This window comes from Epargyreus clarus, unplaced genomic scaffold (assembly GCF_041222505.1).
Source record: "Epargyreus clarus isolate Ecla_fem2 unplaced genomic scaffold, WU_Ecla_fem_2.2 ptg000032l, whole genome shotgun sequence".
Taxonomy (NCBI): Eukaryota; Metazoa; Arthropoda; class Insecta; order Lepidoptera; family Hesperiidae; genus Epargyreus; species Epargyreus clarus.
Window position 1 is genome coordinate 1,097,234 of NW_027332237.1, and position 12,929 is coordinate 1,110,162.

A 12,929-nucleotide genomic window follows, 5' to 3' on the forward strand; every position below is an offset into this window, starting at 1 on the left:
GTTGATGAAGAAAATCATAACTCTTCACTTCGCCGTAGTAGGGGTGAAATAGGTAAGTACTACTGCCCCTTTAGCATACAAAGACGTATACCAACTGACATACTTGAATATAAACTGATCTAGCCGTTACGATATCCTGTCCTAGATAGCTTGCACCGTTCTAACTTATAATATACGTAACTAATAACAGAATGAAACAGTCTTCTGTCTGTTCAATAAAAATAAAATTGGCCCTTTGTGGTCCGCGTGGTACCACTGTCATATTTCTCTTATTATTCCCTAGTAACAGCAGTGTTAAGTCCTTGTATATTCTAGTTTGAAGGGTTTGGTAAGGGAGACATACTTATTCAAAAAGTTCTGACTTAGTCCTCATGAGTTCCAGATTAGATTGCGATACCTGTGGTCCGGCACTGATGCAATACTATGTACTACCCATAAGGACTAAATTGGAACGTATATATAAATAAAATATCATATAAGCGTATATCCTTACCTACACTTCAATAATTAATTATAGTTTAAAAAATGGTTGCCTGTAAAGTCGGTTTTACGGGCGAAGATTTTACGTGACAACGTCTTTTTCTCGGTAGAATATTTATTGATATGAATATAATTAAATTGCACAATAGGAACAAGGAATTGAATGAAAATAAGAATTGCACAAATTTTAACTATAGAAATATATTTTGTTTAGTCTCTAGTGCTGCGCGCGCGGCAGACCGATCATAGTTGAGTGGGAGAGAGACGCAAGGCATTCGGCGGGCCTCTCTCTCGTTCGGTGACTCATCGTAACGTTACCGGGCGTTACACTTTTTCATAAGTGACTCCCAGCCGCAACCTTATTTAAGACGTTGTCACGTCAAAAACTAAAAACCACGCTACTATCGCACAAGGGAAATTGTTAATTCTGATTCTTGACGATCCTGATAAGGAGAATGGGTTAAAATTATTAAAATCATGTATTGTCATCGGTTTTTGATAATTGTTCAAAATTGTATATTAATCGGACCGTTCAAAGTGGGTAAAAATCGAGTTCAAAGGTTCCGTTACATACATACATACATCGATACAACCCAAGCTAATAAAAGCGTGGTAAAAACCGAAACACAGCAGGACTTAACACTGCTGTTATAAAGCAGAAATAAGTGTGGTAATCCTCTGAAGTCTAAGCAAAATATTCTTCCACTTTAAAAATTTACAATACTTTGCGTATATTCATAGATTTTTTTTTATTTTATACAACAAGCCTAGTCGCATGACATAACTAGTGTTGTACAAAACAATTCAAAGTAGGTACCTAGAAGTATTGTATGAAAATTTTATTAACAAACTCAACTCATTACACGTAGAAAGATTTATTTGTTAATCATGTTCCGGTGTTTGAAATAAGTAGAAGTTAGAACATGGTTACATGGTTGTAGGAAAACAATAGTCTAGTGGCTTAGGTTTTTAAACTCACGTTGGGTTCAGGGTTTGAATCCCAGTCCCTGTCTCTAATTTTTTTGATGTTCTGTGCGTATTAGAAATTAATTATTGCATGATTTGGGATACAATATCGTGAAACTAGAAGACTCAACTGGAAATTTAAAAAAAAAAAGGATTTTAAAAAAGTTCTTAAAGGTTTGTGAAGTGTACCAATTCACACTCAGCCAGCATGGTAGATTATGGCCTAAACCTTTTATTCTGAGAGGAGTTGCGTGTTCAGCTGTAGCATGATAGTGGATACAATAATGATAGATTAGTCTTAGATTTTTGATAAGACTATTCAGCGAAAGCTCCGCTTTCACATCTGTCTTAAGACAAGGGCTGTGTTAAGGACTGCTGTGTTTTGATTTGAAATTTGTGGCAAGAGACCCGAGGCATATAAGACCTCAGAGGTAATAAGACCGCCGACTTCATAGTATCTGCTCTAGTACTATTTCAATTTGATAACGGAGGTTTTTACAGACAAGTTTACTTTAATAGAAACATCTATTGCTACATTATGCTCTAAAAATTAAATAGTTATGTTTCAATTATAGAGTTAAATAAATTTTCAGACTATGTAGATCGAGCCTTACATCGCTGCATTTTAAAGTAAATAATATTGCAACACTATTGTCTAAAAATAACATGCACAAAAGCTATGAAAATTGCAATACTCGGCGCCTAGTGATTGCTTAACATAGAACATGTACAAAATGGAGGAGGCATTTTACTTTTGTGATAACTTGTACATACTTTTCATTAATCTACTCGTACATATAAAGCTTATTTTAATACAACACGGTACACAACATACGTAAGTGATAATGAAGTGAACTTCATAAACAGAAATATCTGCATATGAAATAATATTAATTTGTGTATGTTTTAACAATTAATTTATTACAATTAATATATATAATAATAATGTAGGAGAGCGTTTGATAAAGTAGTATAAACGTTAAAAACGTGTTGTGAAATAGCTCTAACTCCATATTGGTAAATGGCTCAATAGTTTTATTCGAACGTACGTCTTGACTTCACAATGTAGGAGAGCGTTTGATAAAGTAGAATAAACGAAAAAAATGTGTTCTGAAATAGCTCTAACTCCACATTGGTAAATGGGTCAATATTTTTATACGTACTAACGTACGTCTTGACTTCACTATTTAAAAAGAAGCATCATGCCAAAATTATTGCCTTATTTCTTAATATCGCTACGAGCACACTTAGTGCGCACAACTCAAGCCGCCCACTAGCCGTCCCACAAAATACCGCATCCAAATCTTCGTAGCACCACACAAATTAGCATGCATATCATCATCCTGATCTCGCATGCACGGCGCATGCATGTCAAATCGATGGCAAATCGTCCGCATCCTCCGTCACAGGGCAGGGGAATGACAATGGAAGTAATAACCGCGTGGCTTCACGAAGCCGTTGGGAACATTTGTGTCACTGTAATGATGCGTTTCATCTTCGTACATGTTTGAATTTAGAATTCAGTGTTTGAATGTAGATTGTTTTCAAACATTTTTTAATTAAAATATTTTCAACTAATTTCAATAAATTAAATTATTAACTATATTTAAATAGGTATTTTACTATATTATACAATTTCGAAATTATTAAAATTGAAATTAAAGATTGCATAAAATATCTTTAAAGTATTTAGACATTTAAAAACTTGATAGATTTACACATTTTAAACATACGTACCAAAAACGTGTTTTGTTTTAAAAAAAACTTATCGGTTTTGATTAATTAATAAAGATAACACGTAGATTTTACAAATAAATTAAGGATTTATTAAAGCATTTCATTAAGTAGAAATTACTGATTACAGGAATTTATGTCCAATAATTTAATGTAGGTACCTATAATTTTGATGATGATTAAATTCTTACAAAATTTTGGGAATTATTATTATTATTTATAAGCTTGCACGTCACACTTTCTTCTTTTAGGCATTGAATTTCCAAAAGTCATTTTTAGTGTTCATAAACTTTATATACGGTTGTTCCACACTTTTAGATATTTAAGATATTATATACAACGTTCATCCTCTCATACATTCACATTTTTACCTTCTCATTCCAACAAGAGAAATGTTAGTGTTGTCATTCGCAAATTAAAATCTTCTAGAGTCATCACCCCATTAATGTTGCCATTGCATGCGATACTGACGTAAATCTAATACATAATTAGTAACGTCAGCAGATAATTCAATGGATTACCATATGTAATAACAGAGATCACTATCTTCAAACAAATTAATGACAGTTAATGATAAAATTGTACAGTTAAGCACACCATTCCTTATGTTACAAAATTATTTTTTATCGTTTTGAAAATTTTATTAAATGATAATAGGATTATATGCATTAGAATATTCGAAACATTAGAAATACTAATGAAACTAGAAAAAAAAAATTATACACTAATAAAAACTTATTCACAAAATGTACATATCTCCAAATAAAAAAATATAAAACATAAAAACCACCATAAAAATCATTACCCTAGCTGTCCTTGGGCAAGGTACCCAAGATGCTTGCAGCATTTCCTCTTTGAATTGTTTTTTTTTACGTTACGGTAATGTAAATGTACTTCTGTACCAATGCTGGGCTCGAGTCTCCTCTCAGAATGGGTTTAGGCCATAATCTACCGCGCTGGCCAAGTGCAAATTGGTAGACTTCCCATACCTTTAGGCAGTTATTCTTCATGATGTTTTACATCATTATTAACGTAAATAATATTTTAATGGTGGTTTGACGATCCATGATTGGTCCGTCTATATGTAAAATAAGAGACCAGGCATTATATAAAAAGGTGGTTGAACACTTTACGGTACAACTCCGGCAGCACCACCGCCACACCTATTTCTATCTAACTAGCTGACCCGGCAAACTTTGTACCTCCTCAAAATCTATTTATCAAATATATTTCATATAAAATATAGCCTATGTTACTGGGAGATAATGTAGCTAATTTCTACCTAATAACATCAGTGTTAGGCGCTGCTGTGTTCCGGTTTGAAGGGTGTGGTAAGGGAGACAGACTTTTCTGAGGCGTTCCAGCTTAGTCCTCAGGAGTAGCGGCGCATCTGTGGCCGACCTCAGGTAGGAATATCTAATCCTATCTGGGGTTGATTACAGATGTCCATGAGCAGCAGTAGCCACTTATCATCAGGTGGATTACATGCTCACTACTTCTCCTAAGTTATATAAAATGTAATTTTATTATATTTATTTATAATCAGATTTTTACATTATTCTAGTCTGTACTCTTTTAATAAATTAGATAAATATTAGTGAAACTATACGGGTCTCTATCTGAGCTATTCAGGTCACAGCAATCGCATTTTCAGAAAATCTATGTACATTCATTTAAATATATCAAAAGTTGTATTGTTTTGTATAAAAACTGAAGATTATTTTACAAATGTTTAGTCCGTGAAGTGTAACAGTAAAGTGTAACATGATGTTAAAGGCGTTTATATCTGTTTTATTTATAGGAATACTTCCTATGATAGGTAAGAAGATATGTCTATATATTTTTGTTATATTTCGGTTATAATTTCTTAGAATTTCTTCGGGATTTACACAATTTATCCAGAATAAGTGTTAGACGCAATCCCGCGGTTAATGGAGATCTTAATCTACAAAGTTAAGTAACGTCGGGTGCGGTCGAGATTTGGATGGGTTACCACCAGTGGGTACCATGTTTTGGAAGGCACGTCAAACCATCGGTCTCAGTTATCATTAATAACAGTCGTTAAACATCGTAGGTGGATCTTAGATTTTTATGGAGACTGTTTATCACGAATTGGCAACTTACTTGTACATTTTTCTCCAACTTACAATTATGCAAGGTGGTAGAAAATGTTCTAAGCCTCTCCCGAAATGTACAACACATTTCGAATTGTAATGTGACAATTTCTATTCAGTTAATGTCAAATGTCGATCTTTAGTAGGCAAAACATTCGATAGATTGGTTATTAATAACCGGCGTGTACAACGATAGTTCATTGTAAACCTTATATCCAAATATTAAAGTTGAGATTAAATTGTCGTACGTGACGTTTCGTCACATGTAGATAGTATAACGCGGATACTGTATGATAATTTCGTTCCCGTTGAATAAGTCAGGATGGCCGAGCGGTCTAAGGCGCTGCGTTCAGGTCGCAGTCCACTTCTGTGGGCGTGGGTTCGAATCCCACGTCTGACATAAGAAATTTAGCAAAACTCTTATTTTTAAATTATAAACCTGAGGGCCTACCACCATCTTTTAAAAACCATCATAGTTCAAAAAAGTTTTATTTCAATATTGTATCAACATTATTTTGTTTGGTACCACGACATCCTTAAAACAGTAGGTATTGTTTTATTCTTGCCGAGTGATGTAAAAGAATGAGTAATTGTCTTTTCCTTATCCAAAGGAAACGAGACGTCGAAACTAGTGTCATCTCTTTCTTAACATGGTCTTGATTGCGTTCCGTCATAAGCAGTTGAACAAACTTAAAACCTTACTGACTTTTCACTTATCTATTGTATAAAACCAACTGAAATTGTCATATTTTATTTAGAAAGCTTTGTTTAGTTTATTTAGTAAAATTTCCACGCAGACCGTATCGCAACTAAAATTTAGCAACATAAGTTTCAAAAACGGAACTAACGCTATCAAAATTAAATTAAAAATGTCATAATAAATGATTATATTTATATTTGTAAAATTAAGTGTTACAATTGACTATTCAGTTTTTTAAAGCTCAAAATCCGTATAAAATATGAATGGTGACCCCATTTAATTCAAGATTATTTATTTTTTCATTTTTGTAAAAGTTATAGAATATAACACAATAAATATATCTTACTCTAATTGGGCTTTTTCAATCATTAATTTTCCCATCGAGTCAATATAAAGTTACCTTACAAAAATGCGATGTTAAATAATAAACATGTTATCATGGAGAATCCATAACTGATGCACTTGACTATTTGAAAATGTAATTGTTCCGAAATCTATCCTCTTTATAACAAAATAATATGAAAAGATTCATAGTATCATAGAAAAAAAAAAAACATTGAATTTTTTGTAAGTTCAACTTTGACCTCGAATAACTTTTGAAGGAGTGTGACTATCAAAAACTTTGTAAGGACCTTTTTTGTAGAGCGTCAAATTTCCTACAAAAATGTGCTTTGGTCCGCTAATTCAATGAGCCGTTGCAAAAATACGAAATTGCAAAATTAAAAAAAAATATTCCTGTGTTATTTAAACGGGAAATAGAAATTCCCGATGCGCGACCTCTTAATAATAATATTAAGGGCTCTGCTTTTTACAGGCGTCTTTTCACACCTTCTCGGAAGTTTTTAGGTGAGGATTTTGAAAAAAAAAATTTGCCTTTTTTTTGAATCAGCCTACTATATATATATATATAAATATATAGACGACCCGCGTGGCGGAGCGGTCACCATACCGGTCTGACGCGCAAAGAGTCCCGGGTTCGATCCCCGGCCAGACAGATAACTAAATGATGAATTTAGATTTCTGTTTCTGGGTCTGGGTGTTTGTATATTTGTCTATGTGTGTGTCCATGGCACCCACGACACGGAATCCTAGTGTGAGGCTGTGAGTGTAGAAAGCGTTTATTAGAAAGCGTTTATATGTATGTGTAGGTAGACTTATTGACATAGGTATACGTCTGGTACCCGTACCGTTACCACCGTAACCACATATTGGTTCGTTGCCAAACAGAAAAACGAAGAAAAGGGCAAACTATCTCATTTATCTAAACGACGGAAACATCTTGATTGGTTTGATAAACGGTTTCCAGAACATTACGTACGGTTAACTAATTATCATGTTTAAATACAGGATTAACTCCAAATAGGATTGAGTTGAACGCATAAATAATTAGCTATACGAATATCATAAAGCTGAAGAGATTATTAATTGATTGAATGCGCTGGATGTATTAGTCAGATTTCTAACAATATTTTCGGATATGACAGATCATTTATTGATTAATAACATCGTCATTTAATTCTTGTGAGTAGTAAGTTGCAAGGAGTAGTCGAGCATACAGCCCACCTGATTGGTAAGTGGCTTCTGCCGCCTATGGACATCTGTAATCAACCCTGATAAGATTAGATTCCTACCTGAGGTCGGTTACAAGAAAAGTCTCCCTATTACACCATTTAAAGTGTAACACAGCATCTCATTTAAAGTGTAACTCAGCACTCAAAGCTACATCATCGTCAAATCAAATCAAATCAATTAATTTTTGAATACGGTAACATATATGTTGTTGTTGGATGTAAAAACAATTTTGTACGATCGCTTATTCTACCATTGAGCTGGCATTGAGTGGCTTACTAATATATTTTATACATGGGTTATTATAGTATCGTAATAAATAAATAAATAATTACTACTGCCCCTTGTCTATACTCTGTACCCTTTCCAAAATACTAATCCTATCCTATCATAAAATCCCTTCGGATCAACCGGATAACTTCTGCTTATAAATCTTCTTCTTCTTCCAGTATTATCAGATCTCTACGCATCAGAGGAAGCTCGGGAAGACTGGGAGAGGATAGTGGGGGGTACGAAGGCTTCGAATGGTTCAGTGCCGTACCAGGTGTCGCTCCGGATGTGGGGAGTGTGGCACTTCTGTGGTGCCTCGCTCATCACGCCGCGAGTGATACTCACCGCTGCGCACTGTGTTGATAGGTGAGTGATGGGAAATAGGTGATTGTAGTCTAGAAAACTGGACGGAATTGGTGATAGATGAGTTTCGTGGAAGAAGGTTAACAAGCAAATACCTTCTACAAAAATTGGAGTTCTAGAATGTCTTTTAGATAAATAGGATTCTTCAAATAGACTTTTAAAGAAGGCTGTCATAAATAGTCTTTACCACATAGACTCCTGCAAGATGTTTTTTTTATAATATAGTAGAAGCAGACGCGCATGCAGTCCACCTGATGGTAAGTGGCTACTGCCGCCCATGGACATCCGTAATGAAACCCAGATAGGATTAGATATTCCTACCTGAGGTCGGCCGCAGATGCGCCGCTACCCCTGAGGACTAAGCTAAAACGCCTCGGATAAGTATATCTCCGTTACCACACCCTTCAAACCGGAACACAGCAGCGCTTAACGGTACTGTTATGAGGTAGTAATAGGTCGACTGTGCCGCCGGAGTCGAACCACAATGGGTTTTACCATCTTCAAACTTCTTCCCTTCCCAGTTTCAAAGACTTCCCCCAATTGATTCCTCCAAAGGCAAGTGCCTGCAAATAATCGTCCGTAAATTGAGTTATTTGAACAGACTAGTATAAATGGACTTTTCAAAATCTTGTCCTCCAAGCAGACTACATACTTCTGCAAAGAGACTCATTCAAATACTCTGATTTTCGATAGCAATATCAAGCTCGTCTGAGTTCTGGTTTAACGATGTGATAAGGTGAAACACGAAACATTCCAACTTAGTCCTTGACTAGCAACGCGTCTGTGAATTGTGTCTGTAACTGAAAATCCAGAGGTCGGATTCAAACCTCGGACCTTTCGCTTGACAGAAGTTTCTAACCACTAAGCTATCAAAGCTTTTGATATAAATATAGGTATGAGATGTAGACATATTCTCCACTCACATTACCGTCTTTAACTTATTTTGATCCTAACATAATATAATGTATTAATGACTCAAGCACAGATTAAAATCGTTGGTTCCACGCCAAATGCCTTTGAGAGATTTATTAGAAATGCTGAGAGAAATCTAGATATTAGATAAGGTCATCGTCATTTGTCAAACACAACATAAATAATAAAACAATGTTGTAGAGATAAGTGGAACTACTGATACTTGGAGACTAAACAAGTTGACTACTAATATGTTTTTTTTAATATTTATATGAGATACACGTCAATACAGTACATATCATCGACACCTCGATCGAGGGGTCCGAGGTTCAAATCCCAGGCACGCACCTCCGATTTTTCAAAGTTATGTGGGTATTAGAAAAAATCTCAAAAGTAGGTGAAGTCTACCAATACGCACTTGGCCAGCGCGGTGGACTATGGCCTAATCCCTCTCATTATGAGAGGAAAATACATAGCATTTATAAACAGCGCCTGCCGTAATGATAATAGTGAAAATGCAAAATATAGAAAATCATCAGATCTAACAATAATCTTATTTAATAATTTAGCTTTAGTATCGCAAAAGAAGTCGTTAACTGATTTATTTTTTATCCCAAAATTTCCACTGAAATATCAAGCTAAGATACAGTAGGAGTGGTAGACAAAATTATATTTTTGTATTTTGACAGGCGCTGTTCGTGTCCGCGCGGCTTAACATTACATTAATATAAATACGTCAAAACACAAGAAGAATATTTTTTTATCTGCATAACCTCACGTCTATATGTACATGAACCCTTACCCTCACGTGTCGACGAATTCTTCACTCCTCACTCATATCTATTAACTACTAAACATATATTTCTATCGAAGAACAGCAGTGTTAAGCAATGCTGTTTTTTTTGAAGAGTGTGGTAAGAGCAACATTTTTCCGAGACGTTCCAGCTTAGTCGTTAGGGGTAGCATCTGTGGCCGACCTCGGATAGGAATCTAATCCTATCTGAGATTGATTCCATACGTATATGGGCTGCAGTAGCCACCTACGATCAGCTACTCTATATATTTTATAAATCTTTTCCAGAATGAAACCGCAACACTTCCAAGCAATAGTCGGCACGAACCAACTCCGAGCTGGTGGTACAGCGTACATCATCCGCAAGATAGTGCAACACGAGAACTACGACGATGACGTCATCAAGAATGACATAGCGATCATCTTCACGGAAAAGGAAGTGGAATTCGGTGATACAGTTGATGCCGTGGAGCTGAATGATGAACCCGTTGAGAGGGGGGAGCATATGTTGCTTACTGGTTGGGGGACGACTTCTGTAAGTATTGGCTATTAGCAGAACGGTCGCTATACCGGTCTGATAGAAGGTCCGGGTTCGATCCCCGGCCAGGCAAATTTTTACCTACCTAAATTATGAATTTGGATGTCTGTTCTTGGTCTGGGAATTTGTGTATTCGACTTTGTTTGCCCATTAAACCCATGGCACAGGATAAATCTTAGAGTAGGGCAATGCTTGAATGGAGAAAGGGTTATTATTGTTTTAGTCACTATAATAAGATATTAATAATTAATGTCTTGACAACCTGACAGGCTATTAAAAGTTAAGAGCTTATTATCACATAGTTTAACGGTGAAGGAACACACATGATTAACCCTGAATACGTTTTTTAATATAATATTGAGGTAATAACAAAAATGTAATCCATATGGTGTTAAGAGGCAACTACCGCCCATGGACATGTAATAAATCCCAGATAAAGTTAGAGCCCTACCGGAGGTCGGCCTCAGATGCGTTGTTACCCCTGAGGACCAAATGGAAGACTTCAGCTAGTGTCACCCTTAACACACATGGTCTGAGAGGAAACCCATACCTTACAGTGGAACAGTAGTAATTTGATGATGATATTCCCATTCCAGTACCCTGGGCGTCTCCCAAACGACCTGATGCAGCTGGAGCTAAAGGCTATCACATACGAGGAGTGCAAGGAGGCACACAAGAGTGTCAATGCAGTGTTTACTACCCAGATATGTGCTCTAACGAAGACAGGAGAGGGCGCTTGTCATGTGAGTACACTACACTTATTACTGCCTGAGTAAAGCTGATCTTTTAATTAGCAAGAGAAAAAGGAGAGTAGTAAGTTCTCTTATCAAGAATGTGAAATGTTTAAAAGAAGGTAAAACCCTTTGTAATTCGGCGGCACCACCGCCACAACTATTTTTGCCTAATACCAGAAGTATTAAGCGCTGCTGTGTTCTGTTGAAGGGTGTGGTAAAGAGAAACTTATCCGACGCTTTCTAACTTAGTCCTGAGGGATAGCTCATCTGTGGCCGATCTCAGGTAGGAATCTAGTCTTATCTGGGTTTGATTACAGATGTACATGGGCGGTAGTAGCCACTTATCACCAGGTGGTCTATACGCTCGTCTGCCACTCGTATTTTAAAACGAGCTTTTGCCCGCGGCTTCGCTCGCATTACGAAGTAATATTTTCATCCCCTATTTTATCCCCTTGGGGGTAGAATTGATCAAAATCCTTTCTTAGCGAATGCCTACGTCACCTGCATCATACTACATCTACCTGCATGCCAAATTCCAACCCGATCCGTCCAGTGGTTTGGGCTGTGCGTTGATAGATCACTATGTCAGTCAGTCACCTTTGAGTTATATATATTTTAAAATAAAACAAAATAAGAAGGGGTAGTCTATATTTAATAAATATTTTAATGTATTCAGGGCGATTCCGGTGGACCGCTAGTTAGAGAAGGGAGACAAGTGGGCGTCGTGTCCTGGGGGATCCCGTGCGCTCGCGGGAAACCTGATGTCTACACCAAGGTATTATAATTTATTTATTTATTTATAATTTTCCTAGTCCGTACATTACTCTCATTTCTCAAAATTTTGTTTATGTACCATACTTCGGTACCTATAACTTTAAAGAACCACAATAGTTCTTAAAACCTAATTCTAGATTCAGAAATATCTACTTAATTTTAATTAAGTCTATAGATATCACAACTATACCCATACTATGTTTTCTTCAGTATGTACAGTTTTTTTACTGTATTTTTTCATTAATTAAAATTTAAAAATTACAGGTGGAAGCGTTCATGCCTTGGATCGAAAAGACCCTATACGATGATGATGAAGACCATATTAAATTTATCCATGACCACCACCACCGCCCCCATAGAGTTACCAACAGGCATTGACTGATCAACCGAAGATATAAGATTTACAGACACTGACTTTGCAATGAATGCAAACAAAAGAAAAATGTAAATTTACAGGCACTAGCCATGCAAAGTACGGTTTACAGGCATTGACAAAGCAAAGGACATACAAAAGCAGACTACTTACAGCTTCTGACTGTGCAATTAATTAGAACTAATGATCAACTCCAATCATTGACTATATTTAGTGAACTTACTTCAAACATTTACATACATAGACTATGTATATGGCAATGTATTTTACTGATAGCTATGCCGACTAAAAAGAACAGGATATTATAGCTGCTAATCAAAGGAGTTTCAAAATCACACTATTTATATATATTAACTATGCGCAGCTATGGTGAAATCGCGGTCAATAATAGTATGTTAAATAAAGTTATTGCAAGCCTTTAGATAGATTGACTGTGCAAACTTATGGAGTTTACAAATAAATGCTATGTAGAGAATAACATAAATGATATACATTTGAAATAGATAATATGATATAAGAAGTAATAGAGATATAATCGCATATATTAATATAGGTACAGATTGTTATATGTACAGGGCCGATTAATTTGCTATTTAATATAATGTATGA

At 35.7% G+C, this 12,929-nt stretch overlaps 1 protein-coding gene and 1 non-coding gene across 2 annotated transcripts; both read left to right on the plus strand.

Annotated features, from left to right (window-relative positions):
- The first annotated feature begins 4,905 nt into the window (after nt 1–4,905).
- On the plus strand, nt 4,906–12,560 carry LOC140755207 (chymotrypsin-1). The gene is made up of 6 exons (XM_073090422.1): nt 4,906–4,999; nt 8,013–8,199; nt 10,190–10,436; nt 11,036–11,182; nt 11,850–11,948; nt 12,212–12,560. Exons 1-6 carry the CDS (start codon nt 4,945–4,947, stop codon nt 12,323–12,325), a joined length of 849 nt encoding a protein of 282 aa, XP_072946523.1. The 5' UTR covers nt 4,906–4,944; the 3' UTR covers nt 12,326–12,560.
- Nucleotides 5,611–5,694, plus strand: TRNAL-CAG (transfer RNA leucine (anticodon CAG)). The gene has a single exon. It is a non-coding gene; the product is annotated as a tRNA-Leu (tRNA).
- Nucleotides 12,561–12,929: the final 369 nt, after the last annotated feature.